This window comes from Onychostruthus taczanowskii, unplaced genomic scaffold, assembly GCF_017590055.1.
Source record: "Onychostruthus taczanowskii isolate IOZ18803 unplaced genomic scaffold, ASM1759005v1 scaffold27, whole genome shotgun sequence".
NCBI lineage: Eukaryota > Metazoa > Chordata > Aves > Passeriformes > Passeridae > Onychostruthus > Onychostruthus taczanowskii.
Genome location: NW_024500017.1, coordinates 3,147,447 through 3,167,226, shown reverse-complemented (window position 1 = coordinate 3,167,226; position 19,780 = coordinate 3,147,447). Strand labels below are relative to the sequence as shown.

Genomic DNA, 19,780 nt, shown 5'->3' with positions numbered 1-19,780 from the left:
TCATATTTTTCTTGCCCTTCTGACAGTTGCTATACATCTTGCTATACATCTAGTCACCTGCAGATTCAGTCACTTTGCAGGTTGTCCTCTCTTCGGGTCACTGCATGCTCAAAGTAAACACTTTCAAAATTAAGTATAAGGAAGTGGGAGCAGACAGGGCATTCCTGCCTCCTTATGCACATGCCTTAAATATTGCTGCTAAGTGAAGAAAAATGTGAAAAGTGTACTTTTGAAACTGATCATGTGCCCTGGGAGAGGGGTGTTGTTCTTCTCCAGCTTTATTGATCTTCTGACCTAATTCACCCACCCCCAGAAAAGCTGTCTGCATTTACTCCTTTTCTTTAATTAAGAAGAATGCGGCCAGCAGTCTCAATTCATGATGAGACCATCCCACTCAGCTGTCAAACCCCATGGGAGTTGCCATGTCCCCTGCAGCCCCCTTTCCCAAGGGCTAAGTGCTGCCACTGATGGATTCCTGATGCTCTGGTGCCTGCAGCCATGAGCAGTGCTTGATTTGTGGAGCCTGCTGAGAGCACAGAGCCCTGGTGGCATGAAAACAGACTTGGGTGCATCTTGACAGCCCAGGGTTTGCAGTGCCGAGGGATCTGCCAGCTGTTCTAGCTCAGTCACTGATCTGTTGCATGACGGGGAAGTCCCAGATTTTTTTATGACTTACAGATATAGTTTGAGTGTCTTTCAGTAGAGGAGCAGTCCCTCAGGTACAGCTAGAAGAACCATAGCTTGGTCTTACTTGACTGTGGTGCAACTGGAATGTAATGAACTATAATAAAAATACCAAGTTGCTCATCAAGCAAAAAACCCAGCTCTTTGGTATTAATGTTTTCAAGAAGTAATTTTGTGCCCAGTGTATACTGACAAAGTATTTTTGTTTCTGCTAACACTGTATAATAAAATTGTTGGAGAGTTAATGAATAGGGAAGGGTTTTTTTGTGGTGGTTGTTGTTGTTGGGTGGTTGTTACTGTGCACAGATGTGCATCTCCTGTGCTTTTGAGATCGAGTGGAGCCGCAGCTGATGCCATGCAATGGTGAATGATACAATTCCTCCAGTAGCTGGCGGAATTGAAACCAACTGTTGGAACTTGTACCCACACAGCCCCTGAGTCTGCAAGGGGAGAAAAAAACCAGAAGTTCAATGCAACAATCAAGAACAAGGCATCAGTCTTTTCCTCTAGATTCACTTTGCACAAGTGCTGTCAATTAGAATTTGTGATTTCTCAGCCAAGGTGCTTCCTGTGGAGGGAGACAGGAGGAGCGCAGCTGATCAGGGGTGTGGATGTAATTCACAGTAACAAATGAGCTGTGGCATTGCTTGGGCTGAGAGGAGAGTTTTACCAGTGCTGATGGTGGATTGTGTATTTAAATTCTGTTGCAAGTTAAATAGACATAGAAACCTCTCAGGATATTCATGTTTCCACACTAGATGTAGTAGTTATGTAGCAAATGTATTAACCACAAGTTTGCACTAAACAGGCAAAAACAAATTAGAAATAGGGAAATACAAACACATTTTCTCGTTAGGGGATATAAGTATGTGCTGACTGTAGTACAAATACAATTTTTATTCCATTTGTGTAACCTTTGGTATTTTAATGAAGTCCTGTTCCTGTGTACAGCGTATGGTTCACTGTCAGATAATTTAACACTAAGAAAATCTGTCTTGAATAAATTAGAATATATTTGCAAATTAATTGGTTAATTAGATTTTAGATATCTCTTGAGGACAGGAGAGAAACAGATGTGTGCAAAAGCCACACAGATAGTTTGGGGATGAGTGTTTCTTCTAGGGTTTTATCACTCAGTTTTGTGAAAAACAGCCTTTCACAAGTGCCAAAGATTAAAAAACTCAGCTTTAAATGCAGAACATTAAACTCCAATTTCCGTGGTGCTGCTGATTTTTTCTGGGGCACAGGCAGAGCCATTTGGACCTGTTTGCTGAATGACTGCACTCAGAATATGCAAGGTACCTCTTGAGCTGCTTTTTTTTCTAGGAGTATCCATGAAGCCGTCTGGAAATCCTCTGAACTAAACACTGGCAGATCAGCAGAGAGATGCCAGCTGGCATCGTGGTGAAGTCAGGCAACTCATAAGAAGAAGCAGGTCTAAGATGGAGCCCAGGATTTACAAGAACAGTCACCGAAGAAGGAAAACTGACAGGGCAGGTTTTTTTCTCAGCTACATCGGTGTAAATCCAGAGCAACTCCACTGAGATTCACACCAGAGTAACTGAGAGCAGAATCTGGCCAACATCATCCACCTGACCTCAGGAGAGGGCTCGGATGGAGAATAATTCCCTTGCCTTCCTCTTGCAAGCCTTTTGCACCTGATTTTTAGAGAGGCATGAATTCAATTTTACTCACTTTGGGGACAGACATTGTACAATCGTATAGTAACCACTGATTTATTTTTACTGATTGGTAAAAGTAAGATTCTACTTTAAAAAATATACATTTCTGTATTCTGTATTCGTTATTGACTTAGACCCCTTCAAAAACAAATTCTGAGTAAATCTTCTCTGGAAACCAAGGAAATTCAAATTTTAAGGGTTCGAGTTGGTCCAGAAGCTGAGTAGGAGAGGATTTTCGGCTTAAAAGCCGTTCAGCAGCTTTCTGCAATCTGGGCTGATCCTAAGAGGAGCAGAGGTGGGTAGCTGGTGCTACTTGCATCCACTTTTCAGCTCTGCTGAAACAGTGCTGCAGTCTAAGCCCAAACCAGAGGACATTGATCAGTCCCTCTTGGAAGACAGCTGATGATCACATTACTTTGTTTGTGCAGTTTTATTGCCAGGATCCCATTTTGGGTGTGTTCAGAACCATTTGGCAAAACCCTCATCGTTAAAAGCAATATTTGCAGTGTACAGTAAGACAAACAAGGGCCATTTGTGTGCGTCACCGATCATTTTACAAACAGTCCTCGGGCTACACGCAGAACTGGCCCGGTGCTGGCTGCTCGGGGTCACAATACAGACGTCAGAGGCAGAAGCGCTTTTCCTGCTGGCGTGACCTCTGTTAGGCACCAAGACCCTGATGCTGCTGAGAAGAACCTTCAAGTCATGTTCTTTCTTTGACCTTGGTGTGTTTTTATAAGCAGCAGACAGAGTAAAGTAAAAGCCTTGTTGCTGTCGATGTGTGAAAACTACAGCCAGGTTTTTCAGACTCCAGAGGCTGAAGCTGCAGGGCTGAGGTTGCAGGGATGCCCACAGCTGCACCGTGGCACTGCACAGGAGGTACCAAAGGAGGCCGTGGGGTCACTGGGCACAGACACCACGTGTCCTTGGCCCGGGACTGCTGTCAGCAGCCACATGCCTTCAGGAAGAGAGCACAGCTTTTAACAGGGTTATTGTAGACTGGGATGTGCAAAAACCTGGTCGTGGTGACCTCGATGCACTAATTGATAAGAGCATTGGGCCTGGCCCCTGAGGGCAGCATGAGTGCAGTGTGTTGGTAAGAGCCTCGTGTGGCTGAATGGTGCCAGCAGGCTGCTGTCCTGTCCTTTGGAGACCCAGCCACTGCGGGTCCAGGCAGCCCGTGGGGATGTCTCTGCTGGGAGCTTGGCCTTCCAGTCCTGGTTAACCCCAGAGCCCAGCTCTCCTTTGGCAGGCATGGAGTTCCTGTTCCTATGCAGCATCTGGCTGTCTCCTGAGCCTGCTCCCTTCTGGCCTTGGCCCTTCTTTCCTCTCTTGTGCAGCAGGGCTACCGAGACACAATGAGACAGGTACCCACTCTCAGTGGGATCTGGTTTGTATCACTGGAAAAGCAGCACTACACCACCATCCATGCCTGGGGGCTGTGGAACAGTGTATCTGCCAGCCCAGCCAGAGCTGCCCTTCCCTCCATGTGTAGCACATGCAGACTAGTTATGTTCCTGCAAATAAGTAAGAGTGTGGATGCATTAAGACCTGAGGCTAAGAGACTGCTGGTCTGCAGCTGTGATGAGTATAAGCAGCTACAGAAGATGCCCATGGACATTTCCCTGCAGCATTTATCTGAATGCGCAGAGTGCTGGTTCCTTGGGCAAAATGAATTTGCACATTCGTCAGGAGTCTGGGGGTTGAGGAGAGACCTAGAAATTACCAGCTACGATAGAATTCACAGAGTAATGGGTTAATATCGTCTGCCATAATTTCTCTATGGGGCTTTTGTCAAATCTCTGATTCAAGTAGTGTTTTCTGAGGCTTTTGACATTTGTGGCAGCACTGGGACAGACAGTAAGGTCGTGTGTCACTTTAAAGGCTTAATTTTTTCCGGATTTCTCACAAAACTGGAGCTGAAAGCTCTCTCATGAATTTCTTGGGGAATCTGCTGAGGCAGCAATTGTGTTATCCTTCAAAACTCCATGGAAAAGGTCGCCACAGAGCCATGCCAAACCTGCCAGGCTGAAGGAGAAGGGGCTGAGAGGCTGCTTTCTGTGCCGGCTGAGAGCTAGGCGACACCTGGGAAACCACAGCCAGCTTGAGATTCCATGGTGTGGGCAAAACACAAACCACACATCTCCTTGCATGGTCAGGTTTCTGCCAGAGATGTATTTATTCAGCAAAGCAAAAAAGCCCAAAGCAGAGGAAGGTATAAACCAAAAAAACTGTATTTGAGAGGTGTGACTGCAATGCTGAGACCTTCCACCCCTCTGAACACAAACTAACCTGGGGCATGATAAAACAAGCAAGGAGCTGCCTTCAAATTTATTTCTCCTTCTTTCTCCATTTCTGCAAACCTCCCACAGCAGAATATTAATTTGTGGTGAGAAGCTAGTTTTAAACAGGACATCTCAGTGCAAAAGATAATGAACACTGATGTTCCCAACTAAATTACAAAGGTCTTGGTAGGTTTTGTGTAAGAACTGGCTGTATTACTAGACAGAGATCATAAACCTTTAAAAAGCAGAGGGAGGAGAAAAGAAAATATTCCATGCAGGGAAAATGTGATTGTGTTAATGACTTTGCTAATCCCTAGACATCCAGTTTTATCCATTCATGCTTCCAGCATTTGCGGATGAACTCAGGAGGGCTTCAGTAATCCATTAAAACAAGATAATTTTTAAATTTCCATCTAGACATAATAATTTTTTGGTTTGGGGTTTTTCCCCCTTCTACTCTGCTAATTTATGAATGCCTCTCTTAAGTTTGCCAAAATGATAATCAACCTTGATACTTTATTTGAGATGATCGTCCTTGTGGAAAAGTCTTGTGAAGAATTTCATAGGAATGAAACCAGTTGAGATCTGTAGAAATACAATATTTATCTAAGTTTAAAAAAAAAAAAAGATACATTTGTAACTGTCTGTCCATCAGGTGAATAATTTTTGAGTAAGTTGAATATGTTGGTCTGAAGTAGAAAAATTCTTGAAGGTTATTTGTTATGAGGTGCAGGTTGTTGTTATGTAGTCTTACAGAATTTGTTGTACCTCCAGAAAAGCTATCTGAGTAGTGCCTGGGCTGCTTATCAGAAGACACCCTCAGGCATTTCAGTACTAATGTAATTGGATGAAGTTTACATGGTGGAATACTGGAGGTAGAGGTTTTGTGCTCAGAACTGTGGAAAAGCACCAGATAGTAGTAGCTTTTACAGAAAATGGAAGGCCAGATGGACCAGGAGATTACTGTGTCTGATCTCCTACCCCGGGCTGCATCCAGTAAAGCGGGTGAGTTACAGCGTGCCCTCCGCTAAGCACTTCCTTCCATTTCAAGAGGTCACTTAACGGGGAAGCCACCATCTCTCAGTGCTTAAAATACCTTCAGTGCTGGGCATTACTACAGATTTCTATTGATGTTTGTTTCACTTTTAACTTCCACCTCTTGATTCTTGTTATGCCCTTTTTCAGCAGGTTGAAGAACTCTTGCTTCCTTTTATTTTTCTCCCTGTAGAGCCACTTATATGCTGTAATCAAGCCACTTCTTCCTCTTCTCACTGATAAGCTGAACAAGCTGAGGTCTTTCAGTCTCTCTCAGAAGGGTATTTGCTACAGTCCTTTAAATAACTTCTCTGTCCCTTTTCTCTGTCTTCAATTATTCACCATCTTTATAAAATGTGGAGAGGTTAGCAAAGTGTATTTTCTGGTGTCTGCCTCACTGACTCCAGGTACAAAGGGATAATTTCTTCTCTGTGTGTACATGGTTGATGTGTCTAAGGATTCATTTGCTCTTCTGTAACAGCCTTGAGTTGCTTGTCCACAATGACACTAATTCTACACAGAATTGTTCCGTTCTAAGGTAAAAAGTCTTATTTCAGATGCCAAGCATTGTATTTTGGCTTACTGCATTTTATAGTCTCTTGAACAGTATGTAAAAGATGTCTGTGCTACATGAGGATGCTCCAGAACCCTGCTCCAGGTCTGCACCTTTTTAGCCTCTGATGTTGGCAAAAATTGCTGACACATCTAACACATGATTTGAGGCACTGCTGTAGGAAAATGCCTGTCACAGCCCATCTGGAGTCTGAGAAGGGCAGCTGGGGGAGAGCAGCTGCTCAGAAGTTTGTAGGGAGAGCTCTAGGTCTTATTTATACCCCTTGGGGACACAACACACAAAACCCAGACTCAGCTGGGAGCTGTGCAGCCTGTTCTCCCACTAGCACAGGGGGTTGCAGTTACAGTTTTTGAGAGATAGGAAGTTGAAGTTACCCTGAGAGAGAAGCCTCTTTTACAGATGTCTTTTCATGTGCTCTGTGCTTATCACTGGAATTTCAAAAATAATGTTAAATATTTTAAAACTAATACCAGCATTAACCCACCTGTGTAAAAAGCACTGCATCATTGCATGGCCTCTCTTACAGTCAATACTTTCCCATCCATCTGTTGGCTGTTAGCATTTGGCTGAAGAGCTGTTGTTCATCTGACTAATCTCATCAGTGCTGGCATCCTCTCCCAAACCCTTTTGTCTGGACAGTCATGTTTTCCTTGGCAATCTGCAAAGCACACCAGATCATAGGTCCCTCTGAGCACTTGCATGCTGATGCCTTTCCCTTTCCATTTGTCCTTGCACCTTCATGGCTGGAGGAGATGTTAAAGGCAGGGCAGGGAGCAGGGAGAGAGCAAAGGGCTTTTTTTGGCAGGCAGAGTCATTGTGGCCCTGCACACTTCCCTGTGGGAATGGAGGAGGTGTCTGGCAGTGTTCCAGGGATGGGGCTGGTAGAGCTGCTCCCTGGTGTAAGTGTGGTGGACATGTGCTTCAGCTACTGGCCCCAGAGCAGAGTTGCAAATGCACTTAGGAGTTCCCTACTCTCCTACAGCTCGTGTGAAGTGTTTCAGTGTGAGGCAGATCACAGGAGAAGGTGCCAACATATGCCTAACCTGATCTATGCTTCTCATTGGGGTTCTGGCTACAAAACCTACCAGCTTTAGATTTCCTTGCTGAGGTATAAAATTTCTCATGGTTAAGGCTTCATTTGGAGTACAGATGCTTCTCTGCAAAAGAGTGAGTCTTTTCAAGTCTGCACAAACTAGTAAGTAATTCTGAGACAACTGAATTTGTTGGTTCCTTTAAAGAAACATAATTATTTTAAAATGACAAACTGTTCCTTTTGTTGATAAATGTTTTATATCTTTGCTACTATGCCTGAATAGTTTGTGTGAATAATTTATTAGCTTGCAAACAGACGTAGCACATTCAGGCAAACACTGCCCAGCGGGGCTGGAATGCTAAAAAGGGGAAACAGGATTGTGAGCAGTGCTGAGCACCAAGAGCAGGAGTGGGTATCAGTAGGGACAGACAAACACCATCTGCAGCTCGTAGGCTCAGGCCCAGCATAGCTCAGATGCCTGACACTGTGGTGAGGCACTGGAGGTACAGGTGTGTGTACATTCAGGCAATCACCATAAGCAGGTATGTCCGTGGGACACTTAGGAGCAAAGTAACAGTGGTGCTCAGAGCTATGAAATGGTCTGGTTTAGGTAGTGTTTGGCATTTAACATTTTCAAACTGATTTTCTTGCTTTGCATGCTTAAGAGCTCTCCTTCAGTTTGCTGTGGTTGGTTATCCCTCTGACTTTATTCTCATAATGAGCCTTGTTTTTTGGAAAAGTAATTTTGTAAAAATCATGTGTGAGGTTCTTATATGCGTCAGGGCAGGGTCAGGCAGGAGAGGAAGGCTAAGCACATGCATCAGTGATTTCCAGATGAAAGTCCTTTCTAAATAGTGTGGAAGTGTATGCATGGATGCAAATGTGCTTCTGGGGTTTTTTAGATGACAATTTTGCCTAAAAGTCCTATATGTCACAATGGGGACTTACAGAACCATAGGAAGGTCTGGGTCTAGTCCAATCCCCTGCTGTGGACAGGCCATCTTTCCATAGATCAGATTGCTCAAAACCACAACCAATCTGACCTTGAACACTTCCAGTGACAAGGCATCCTGAACTTCCCTGAGCAATCCATTCCAGTGTCTCAGCACCCTTGAAGTGAAAAAATTTCTTCCTTGCATCCAGTCTAAACTTAGCTTCTTTCAGTTTGAAATTATTACCCCTTGTACCTTTGAAAGGTGATAAAACTCTTTCCAGCCTTACTGAATATAGTGTAGACACCCTGCTCTGGTTCAACATCAACTGAAGATCACTGGAGTTGCCTCAACAGTGCTGTGGAAGGTAGGAAACACCTCATAAAAGCCATCTGCAGTTCTAAACTGATGCTTGATGGCACGCAATTCACTCTGGCTGAGGAGGAGAGGAGATGCACAAAAGGCGCTTGGTGATGCAGAAATGAAGAGGAGCAGTGCACTAGTTATAGATGCCTTTTTTGCTGAGAAAAATAAATAAGAGAAAACTTGGGTTTTACTGTAGTCAGCAGAAGTGAGCAAGCCCAGAGGAGCAGATCTGCAGAGTGACAGATTCCATATTACCTGGCCACTCAGTGAAGCACAGTCCTGGTTGTCAAACCACACATGGCATGGCCTTGATTTATCTTTATTTAGGCAAAACTGTGACTGGTTATAGGAGGCATCACCAAAAAACATTTATCAGTGGATTTTTCCTGCTGTATTCTCTTTTCTCTCTCTTAGAAAATAAAAATTATTTTAATACTCACTGTTGACTGCAATAAAGAAAAAAAATTGCTGTTTCCTGCCCTTCCAGAGTTCACACTCCTGCTCTGCTTTATTGCAGAAGTTAGTCCTCATTAAATCCAGAAGATCAACATCTGCTGTCAGCCAGTGGAAACCACCCTGGACTGTTAACAGTGCTGGGATTTTACCCTAAAAATTCAGAGTTACAAAACCAAAATATACAGAGTTAGGGTTGTTCCCCCCCTCCCTACTTTGTGTTCTAATCCTGTTTCTGAGGTAGCTTTGGCTCATTATAGAAAGGAGGAAGAAAATACTTGGAGATCCTGAGATGAAGGCAAGTAGAAGAATTAATAAATAGCCAAAATAACAAAGTATCTGGATGTGTTGTGGTGTACTGCTCCTGGGGACTAAGCTACAGCTGACTCTGTATGAGTAAAAAATCACTTCTCTATTTCATTCAAAGTTGTTCCTTGGATTTGCTGAACTAATTTCTCCTCCAAGCATGGTCACATTTTAGGTCAGCATGCCTAGACAACGTGGGGCTGTGCCAGCAGTTCCTGTGTGAAGTCCTCTTTGTTTTTTTGGAAACAAATCCAGTCATTCATAGAAATGAACTCCTGCATAATTAGAGCCAGCATTGCACATCATCTTTGCTTTCCATTTTTAGATGTTACGTCTGGAGGACTATAACTTTTAAAGATGCCAACAAGCCACTTAGGAGCTCGATAGCTGTAATGGGAAAATCTGTGGAGCTGAATAGGAAATGATAAGCTTCATAAGGACTGTTCTAAATTGTTTGGTAAAGAGCTCAGCCAGACATTCAAAGCAAGAATAGAAACTATAACCCCTTCCAATTCAATCTTCAGGGGGTTATACTTTCTCTACTGTCCTGCTGAAGCCCCAGTCCTACAGGCAGCTTAATGGAGACTCCTTTGGTCTCTTCTGGGTCCAGTTATTGAACTGTTGCATAAATGGGTGCAGAACACTGATTTTATCCATATTTTACCCTCTGGGGCCATTAATCAACCTTTTTTCTTTCTAGATTATTTAAAACATTCAGTAACCACAGATACTGAAACGTGAAAGTCTAGAATACTGATCCTTTTCAGCATTTTTTAAACTCAAGTTTTTAATAAAGAGCTATTTAAAAATAATTAAGAAAGATTTGGAGGCCTTTTATTTTTTTGACAGGTAGGTAGCAGTCATCACCTTCAGAGCCAACAGGTGTGTTGATAGATGAAAGATCTCACAATAAGTCTTTTATATCTCTGCATGCTGAGGCTCTCAGGTATGTCCTGTAATCTCAAAATTAGAGTGGGTAGCAGATGAACTAAAATTTCTTTCTTTGTTCAGAAAATGCAGCATAGATTTTTCTTTGTTCAGATCTTTAATCCAAACTGATTCTTTACCAGCTGAAATTCCAGCAGTGGTTTGGTTTTTTGGCTTGTTGGGGTTTTTTTTGGGGTTTTTGTTTTTGTTTTTGTTTTTTTTTTTTTGGGGGGGGGGGTTGTTGTTTGTTTGGGTTTTTTTTAAGTTAGACAGTAAATCAATAAGAAAATTGTCCTTGCAGTGGGAAATTACCCCAAGGATGTTCACTGCTGGACTGTCACAGCATGTGAGTTCAGTTAATGGGAGTAGATGGAGCTATTTAAGACAAGTATTTGACACTGCTTCATGGCTATGAAAAGGCTGAAGTCTAAACAAAGTCACTCTGAGAGACAGAATAGAATATACCAAATTTTAAAAATAAGTATCATAGAATTACAGAATTATTTGTGTTGGGAGGCATCTAGTTCAGCCTCTCTACCATGGGCAGGGAGAACACTTCCAGGGATGGGACATCCTAGGCATTTCTGGACAATCTATTCTAATGCCTCGTCACCTTCACACTGGAAAAATTCTTCTTTATGTCTGATGTAAATCCAATCACCTTTAATTTAAAAGCATTACTCTTGTCACTGCAGGATGTGGTAAAAAGTCTTCTTTCCATCTTTCATATAAGCCCCCTTTATATATTGAAAAGCCACAGTAAGGACTCACTGGAGTCTTTTCCAGGCTGAACAGCCCAAACTCTCAGCCTTTCCTTGTAGGTCAGGTGCTCCAGCCCTCTGATTGTCTGTGGGGCCTTCTCTGGACCTGCTCTAACAAGTCGATGTCCTGCTTGTGTTGGGGACTCCGGAGCTGGACACGTTGTTCCAGGTGGGGTCTCACCAGAGTGGAGTAGAGGGGGAGAACCATCTCCATGACCTGCTGGTCACACTTCTTTTGATACAACCCAGTATGTAAGTCTCCTGTTGCAACACCAAAGCAGACTATCAAGAGTTAGATACTACTTTCAACTTACTCCTGCATTTTTCTTTGCAGAATACTGAGGAGCAAGGCTGAGCAGTTGAAGCCCAAGTTCAGACTACATGGTGGTTTCATTGGTGGAGGCGCTGGTTTGTTCTCCTGCCAGCAAACTGGGGTTCTTTATATTAAATTATTCTAAAAGGAGTTTGTGATCTCCAGAAAATGGCAAGGTAGAGATACCATAATGATGCAAAGTGCTGGTGTTATTTATTGTTAGAAGAATCCTGTTAGAAAGTGACTGTCTGAGTGGCTGGATCATCTTAATAGCTTGGTCTGGTCTTTACCTTGTAAGGATCCAGCACCTGGGTGGTCAATAAGTGCCAGCTGGGCACTTTTCAGACAAAGAACATTCATACATGCTTTTGTCACTTCAGAGGACATGTCAGGGGACTTGGGGCCAGGTAAAACCTTACCATGTGGCTTTGTGTGTGCGTGTTCCTGGGTGTGTATCTGTGCGTGTGTGCGTCAGTATCGCTGCTTTCCCGCTGACCTGGAGGTATTTACCACATGTGGGGCTGTGTTTACATTCTTCACAAGATACAGGCGAGCACTGCATTTGCTTCTTCGTGGATTTTTCTTGTTCAGGCATGATGTGAGTTTCTTGCTGCCAGCACAGTGAGGTGCAGCTGTGAAGCAGGCGCTCTTAGAGGACTTCAAAGCCTACGAGCCAGTGTTTGGTTTTAGAAGAAGCACTACACGGTGCCATTAGCAGGCTGCTGGTAACTGAGGCATAACACTGCCTAGAGAGGCACCTCTGCAAGGTTTGCCTCTGACTTGCCACTTACAAACCCACTCTGGTACACTTGCTAAATAAGCAGTTATCTTTAAATATCAGATTATGTTGGTGAGACCACATTTGCTGTGTAAGATACTTGTTCTGGGTGGTTTAGCTGCTACACTGGGAGCCAGTTGGATTGCATTTTGCAATCCAAGTGTTGTGCATGCCTTGCATGCATCATATAGATTTACAGGACGTTATGTGTAAATATTTAGACAGAAATCTTTAGAGCATTTTTATTTGTTGGAATGCACATTGACGTTAACGGCTTGTGTATCCAAATGTTTTTTCCGCATAATATTGAAGTGAACTGAATCCAACAGTGATGTCACTGAAGACTTTCAAGATACTTTCAGTTTTAAGGGCTACTCTCCATCTTAACTGTAAAATAAAGTTTCTTTGGCAGTGCTTTAAAGTGGAAAGTCTACTTCCATTTTTCTTTGCTAATCCAACCTTCTCAATTAAAAGAAGATGCTGACGTGAAATGGAGGAAACAGTTGTGCTTCACAGTTAGTTTCTGCACGCCTACAGAGTTTCATTCCCATTGCAAGGCCTAGGAGAATTATTCAGAATTTTCATATTGGGCTCTTGCTCATACCCATACTCAGCTGTTACCAGTGTTCTGAAGTCGCTGTTCACGCCTGCTGCTGTAGTTAGACAGTAGCATCCCTTGGAGTCCAGCAGCTTGGGCAGTGTGATGGCAGTGGCTGCAGTGACGAGCTAGACTGAAATAAATACTCCAATGGCTGTTTTTCAGCACTTGGCAAAAAAATCCTTTTTATGTTAGTTTCAAGGTCGTCAGATATCATTATAGCCAAGTATTAAAAATTTCAAAGAAAGGAGGCAGTGTGTTTGATTTATAGAATAATTATCTAGCTTTCGCTCTAACTTGGCTTTGGCAATGGTTTTGCAAGCACTTGAAAATTAAATCCATTTTTTATGGCACTACAAGGTATTATCTCACAGCAAATGATAATTAAACACCTGTGAAATCAATTAGCCTTTTAAACAGGGAAAAAAAAGTTTTCCAATTATGTTTTTGCACCTCCAAACTTTTTAATTCCAGAAGCAGCACTTGCAGAGCAGGAGATGTACTGCCAGTAGCCAGTTAACCAGCATTCAGCTCACCTCAAAGCATTGCGCAGCCGTAAATCCAGAGGCAAGCAGCTCGCAGCGGCGGCACCCTTCCAAGCAGGATGCGTGAGCCTTCCCAGCTCAGTCCTGGGCAGCCATCTATCTGACACACAGCCGAGCTGTCAGCTCTTCTACAAAGGCAGTTACTCACTTGGTGTTTTCAATGCCAAGTTTTACTTGACAGTTTATTTAAAAGCCAACATACCTTAGTGGAAACCAAGCAACGAGACTCTCCGTGTGACTGAGTGGGGTTTCTTCTCAGGCTTTCCAGCCAGTAGTTCAGAGCCATCTGTATTAAGCATTTACATATGGAAAAATGGTCAGTTGGTTAATAGCTGAAAATTAATATACTAGAAAACCAAGAAACACTTCTCCATTTACCCTTGTGTTGCAGGTTTTACTGTCTGTCTTTGTTGTAGTACTTTATATGATACAGAAACTTCTGGAAGATGCAGTGTGCATTCATGGGTTTGCAGATTCAGAGAGGGAGCCTTGGACATAGTTGGTTAAGTGCCATCACAATTTTTTGGCTCAGGAAGTAAAAAAGCAGCTCTAGTCGCATCTGACATCTACAGTGGAATGTGCTGATAGTCCCTGCCAAAGATGAGCTCCAGCATCTTCCAGAAGATGGATTATGTGTGGCACTGTTAAAATATGTACTGCTGGGCTAAACCCATTGCATTTGATTTGAGTTAAACCTGTTGTATTTGGCTTGGGTTCTGCTCCCATATTTCCATCTGAATTTTAATAGCCATAACATGCAGCTGGATTTGAGTGAATGCTGCATCACCAGAGAGGAAGAAGTAAGGTCAGGATGCTGTGGTTAGCATTCTCAAGGTCCCTCTAGCTGCTGGAGAAGCCACCAGTCATTTGTGTCTCAGGTTTCATCTGTGAAACGGGAATGGTGATTGTATCCTGTCAAAAAACATGTTGTCTACATGACAGGTGACATACAGTCAGATAAAGTGTTATGATAATTACTGCATCTAGACATATCTGCTGGTCTAAACAGTCTTTTTAGATTTTAGACCTCTCTTCAATCAGTGGTGATGAAGAAGTGGCTTTCAAAAAATAGTTTATACTAAAATTGATAGTGCAAATATTTCCCAGGCTAGTTTATAATCTCTACAGTGTAGTGACATGGGGAAATGCTTAAGCTGTAGGAAGGAATGTATGGTATGGCTGATTAGTCAATGCAGAGCTCCTGCAGCCTGCCAGGGCTCCATGGGATAATGGAGAACCAGGAATGCCAAACAGCTTTCTAATCCATGTGCTGATTGACATGGTCGGCACATCAGAAGAAAAAAAAAAGAAAAAAGGGGGATGGGGGAAGACAGACACTGTGTGTTGGATCAAGGAGTTAAAATGGTTTGGCCAGGCAGTGTTTCTCCTCTGGATAATTGCCCACATGGCCCTGCAGTGTTTACACCTGGGTGATCGATGGGGCCAAACATATTTCCTCAGCTATGGGTGGTGGCAGGGAGGGAATAATTCAATTAAGTTGTGAATAAATTAGAATTGATTGCAAATAGAGCTATTCTTTTATGCTGCCTAAAAAGGTACTAGCTGTGAACAAGGTATACTTAATCATTATTAAATGAAGCCTGAAAGTTAATAAAACATGCCTCTAATACTTACAGAGGGATGCCAGCTTTGGATTAAATCTTTAGCTATTTTAGTTTTGAAGACCCAACTGTCATTTTTAAGGCATATGCATTTTGGATTTTAACGTTTGAATGCTGCAGCTGAGACCCAGGCCAAGCCAACCCTAAAATTGGCAGTAGAATGGTACCTCTGTGCAAGCGTGCAGAATGAAGAAATCAGGAATGTATGAGCAATAAGCATGTGCCCCAACTCCCCGCCAGTGTTCTAATGTGGAAACCTGGAGCTTTGTGGAAATAAATACCTTCTGAGCAAAGCAGAGGACTCCTCTAAAAGCTTTTCTACAGGAAATGCTAGGGAAGATAAGCTGCCAGAAGGAAAGGAAAGTGCCAGAAGTAGTGCAACACTGAAGCACCACAAGTAAGGAAGAAGTGCCCAGCCAGCCCCTGCTCAGCACTCTGCAGTGCTGGTCTTTGCTCTGATTTTCTGGAGCCTGAAAAAACTCCAAAGCTAGGTAAAAAAAGAGGGTCTCTGTAGGCAGGTAACGGAGAGCTGTCCCCACACACTGGCAGCTCCAAGTTTTCAGAAGCCACAGCAATGCAAGCTGGAAGACCGTAACAAATGTCCCTGCCATCTTCAGATGTTACCAGCTAATGGTAATAAGTAGTTCTGGAAACAGATCCAACCCCCATTGCTGGGGAGAAGAATGAGAGGAAACCCTGGAAGAACCTCTTCTAAACACTTGACTATTTTCTCCGTAGCTTAAGATGCCTCCTCCAGTTGCGAGTGGAGGTTCTCATACTTGATTGCCTCCCTGAGGTTTTGCTGAGATTAGTCAGTGGAGATAGTGGGAAATAAAGCCTGTTGTTGATGCAGTACTGATGTTTGCATTAAATGCCAGATTGGTACTTAATGTACAACATCAGTACTCCAGCTGAGAGGGTGTTGCTGGAAGTCTGTGCCAGCTCTGATTTCTCTCCTGGACAAGCGAAGGAGAAATTTCAAGTCCAGCAAGTACTTAACTCAGATACTTACCTTTAATCATAGAGATTATTGCACTCACTTCACTGAAAGTATTTTAAGTCTGAGTTAAGGAAAGCTCAGAGATGCTTTCAGGTGTAATGCTGTATGCTTTCTACTATGTGGTAGAAAATGTACATAAACATTTTGCAGTCCCTGTCAGAATCAAAAAAATCAAACCTGCTGCTGTGTGCATGGTTGTGTCTGGGCTGAATAGGAAGGAGTCTGAAAGTGAAAGTTGCCCTGAGACTTCTGTCCTCACCATGGTCTGTGGGCTGGAGTTTCATTTACCAAGTGATGTTTTTTTGGCCAAGGTCTCTTCCAAATGCTTCCTGGCAGTCAAAAAAAAAAAAAAAAAAAAAAAACAAAAAAAAAAACAAAACAAAACAAAACAAACAAAAAAACCCACAAAAAACAAAACAAACAAACAAAATTAAATGGTCTCTTCTGCAAGTTTGACTCTGAAATTCTGTTTGGTACATGTACATTATTTCCTCTGTAAGTGATGCTTCCAGTTACAAAGCTATGCTTGCAACCTGACAGAAATGTTTGGGGCTGGTTACACGTGTTGCACAAAAAGTGTTCCCAAATTTGTATTTAAACATACTGGGCCATCTTCTGTCTCCCAGCTAAGGCAGAGTGCTCCCACTGCTTGGTGTGCTACCCATGAACTCAAAGGAGTAAAAACAGCACCTCATGTTTGCGGATTTCAAATAGATGCTTGATCCCAGAGTGGTCTCTGAGGGGTTTAAAGTGGGCATGGGTCCCTTATCACTGAGCTCAAAGATCCCATTGAGTCACCTTAAAGCATTTTGGTTGAAATTGCAGGGAAATTTGTTCAATAGAATCTCTGGTGCGATTCATTCACTTCAGCAGCTCTTGATGGATATTACTTTACTCTGGATCTTCCTTCTGTATTTGTGCGTCCTCCCTGAAGCGAGTAGTTATTTTGTGCCCATACATAAAGGTTAGGATGGGGCTTTCTGTGTACTTATGATGTAGGTAAATTGATGACCAGGAACTGTGCTATTACAGACCTCCGCAATAAATCACACGTTAAGTTTTAAAATGCTTAAAATGGGGGCAAGGTGCTAACTGGTTTTGCGGTGGAAAATGGTCAACAAAATCCTCTTACATTTTTTTTTTCTCTTTGTAAATCTATACTGATACCAGCAAGTTAGATATGACAGAAAAGGTGCCCAGTGTAGAATGTCACTGGGATATGGAAGACTCACTTGCAGTGGCCTTGCTCTCTGCTTTCCTTTGTGTTCTGGTTTTGCCATCAATGTTTTGTGGAAAATGCTGCATTCTGGGGTATTAACAGGATTTTATGTTTTTAGCTAGCTAATGATGGGGAACTTCTGACTGGTGTATTCTACCCCCATGGGGTATTCTATTTTTGGTATTTATTAATATTTGTTGTCCTACAATACACAGTAAAAGCAAAGAGCCTCAGACCTCTCAATATGTAAAAAATGAGTGCTTAAAAATGGCAACTTTTTAAAAAATTTGGGTTTTTTGTATTCCAGTCCTAATATTTTCCCCTGTATGCTGTGTCAGTACTGACTGGTGAGCTGGGACATGGCTGCCAATCTCTATCCCACGCAGAGAAAAATAAATGGCTGCCACTCAGATAGAATATGTATATATATATATATTTTAACCAAAGCTGAGATAGGATTCAAAAGAAAAAAGGGACTTTGAAGTCTGTTTTGTAGTTTTAATTAATGCAATGAGGGGTTTTATTTTACTCTCAGTGGAGATAATCTTAATCCATTCACGGTGACCTTTTCTTGTGCAAATTAGCTATACACGCTTGTTTAAGCAAATGGGCCTTTGCAAGATGTCTCTTCCTAAAGACAGAGCTTATAATTGAAAATTGGCTTACTCCCATCTGTCTGGCCTGTGTGAGAATATAAACATAGATCCTGACTTCTTTGTATGTAAAATACTATCATGTATATATATGTATATGTGTGCACATAGACACAAAACAGACACAAAAAAAATTGTTCTGCTTGCAGGACATGGTAAAATTAGACTATTGGTGTCAAAAAATTCATTGCTACAAGTTGCTGTCAAAATAGCATCTATGTGCAGAGTCCAGGACACTTTGGAGAATGGAGGGTGTTCAGTCTGGATCCTTTTGACTCAGATGAGGTCAATGCCATTCACAGTGCCATGGGCTTGTCAGAAGTACAATTTGCTAATAACAGGCGGGAAGCTGTTGGGATTTCATGTGTGGTTTTGGTGAATGATTTTGTGGTGATTGATGTAATTGGGAAAAAAAACCCAGAAGTGTCTATCAGCCCTTTCATTCAGAGAAGCATGGATCATTGTAGCTATGATTAATTGCCAAAATCTGGTCGTATATTCCTCTCTCCACACTTTACAATAACCACCAAGTGAGTCATTGTATCCCCTCATCCCTTTTGTAGTGCCTGCTTGATAAGGAAATATTTCTTTGGCATAGCTTGAATATTTTTTTGCTTTGTACAAACCTCTTGTGAACACAGTTATGCATGGCTTTGACTAAATCTGAATAGAAGTCAGGGTCACAGAAGTGCTGCAACAATGCTTTGGGTATCAAAATATTTAATGTGCGTTTGTTATTGGAAGTCGCACACTGTTTATACAGAACTGGCTTATTATTGCAAAGGCAAAATTACTTCCTTATCAGTCTCATTACCACTCTCCTCCCAGCATTCTCCCATGGTGGTTGCTCCTGAGGATGAACAAAAAGGAGCCAGAGAGGAGGCTGACACACATGCATGGAGGGAGTTGGTTAACCTGGTGTTGAACGGTCTTGGTTGGGGATGATTTTATCCAGATGTGTCTCAACAGCTGTTTGCATTTTCACGCCCAGTTACTCTAAGACTCACTGCTAATTGAATTTTCTCTTTTCTCCCCTGTTCTTGTTAGGTATGATTACCGTGAAATGCTGCACAATGCCACTTTCTGTCTGGTTCCCCGTGGCCGCAGGCTTGGCTCTTTCAGGTTTTTGGAAGCCTTGCAGGTAAGAGCTGCAGTTGAAAGCAGAGACTACGCTGGCTGCAATTCAGTGTGCAATAGCAGGGAGGTGGGGAGGAGGGAAATGTGTTTCATTTCCCTAGTGGACAGTAATCCACTTTGCGAAAGCCTCTATTCATACTTCTGGAGCAATTGGCAGCTTCTTCCCAGGAGGGGCTGAGGCACTGAACTCATCTGAAGGTTGGATTGCTCTGTCTCCAGGAAAAGGGTTTCCCTGGATGTGGTGAGGCTGAGAGATTGGTTAAGACCAGTATTTTGTCAAGCTCTGAGACTTCCCCTGGGAGACACTGGCCTTTACACCTAAGCCCTGGGGCAGTAAAAATAGCTTTTTGTTTTCAAGCTGATCTCAGGGAGTGTGTGTGCTGTCTGGGACAGCACCTGAATATCCTTTACCTTTTAAAACATGTTTTGGTTAGTGATCCCCTTTTCACTGTGGGCCAGATGCATAAGGCAATACAAAAGAGCTCCAGGGTCCCTGTGGCCAGGCAACACAGTGGTCAAGTCTGACACCTGCCTACTCCACCTTCTGCCTGTCTGGTGGGGTTTTGGGGTTTTTTTTTGGGCAAACATCAGCCTAATCTTGGATCTTCAGTCAAGCATAGAGAGCATTTTGTGACGTGCTGCAACTCAGTCCCTGTGGGTCTGGCATCTGGATTGCCATGGAGGCTGGAGTGGAGAGAAGGAGGTGCTTGGTTTCAGTGAAATGGCAAATGAACACACCTTACAGGGTCCTGCCTCCAGCTGCTGTTTTGCCATTTGGAAAGTGTCCCAGCATTGACAGTAAAGCTGTTAATGAATGGCATCCCATCCCTTTTCATCATCAACCATAAAATGTTCCAGACACTGTTAGATAGTGTTG

General features: G+C 42.8%; 1 protein-coding gene across 1 annotated transcript in view; it reads left to right on the top strand.

Moving 5' to 3' along the window:
• EXT1 (exostosin glycosyltransferase 1) overlaps positions 1-19,780 on the top strand; it is a 176,040-nt gene that overhangs the window by 131,711 nt on the left and 24,549 nt on the right. Inside the window, exon 2 of the mRNA XM_041407588.1 lies at positions 18,814-18,907. Within this exon, the coding sequence (XP_041263522.1) occupies positions 18,814-18,907 (94 nt within the window). The remainder of the gene's footprint in view (positions 1-18,813; positions 18,908-19,780) is intronic.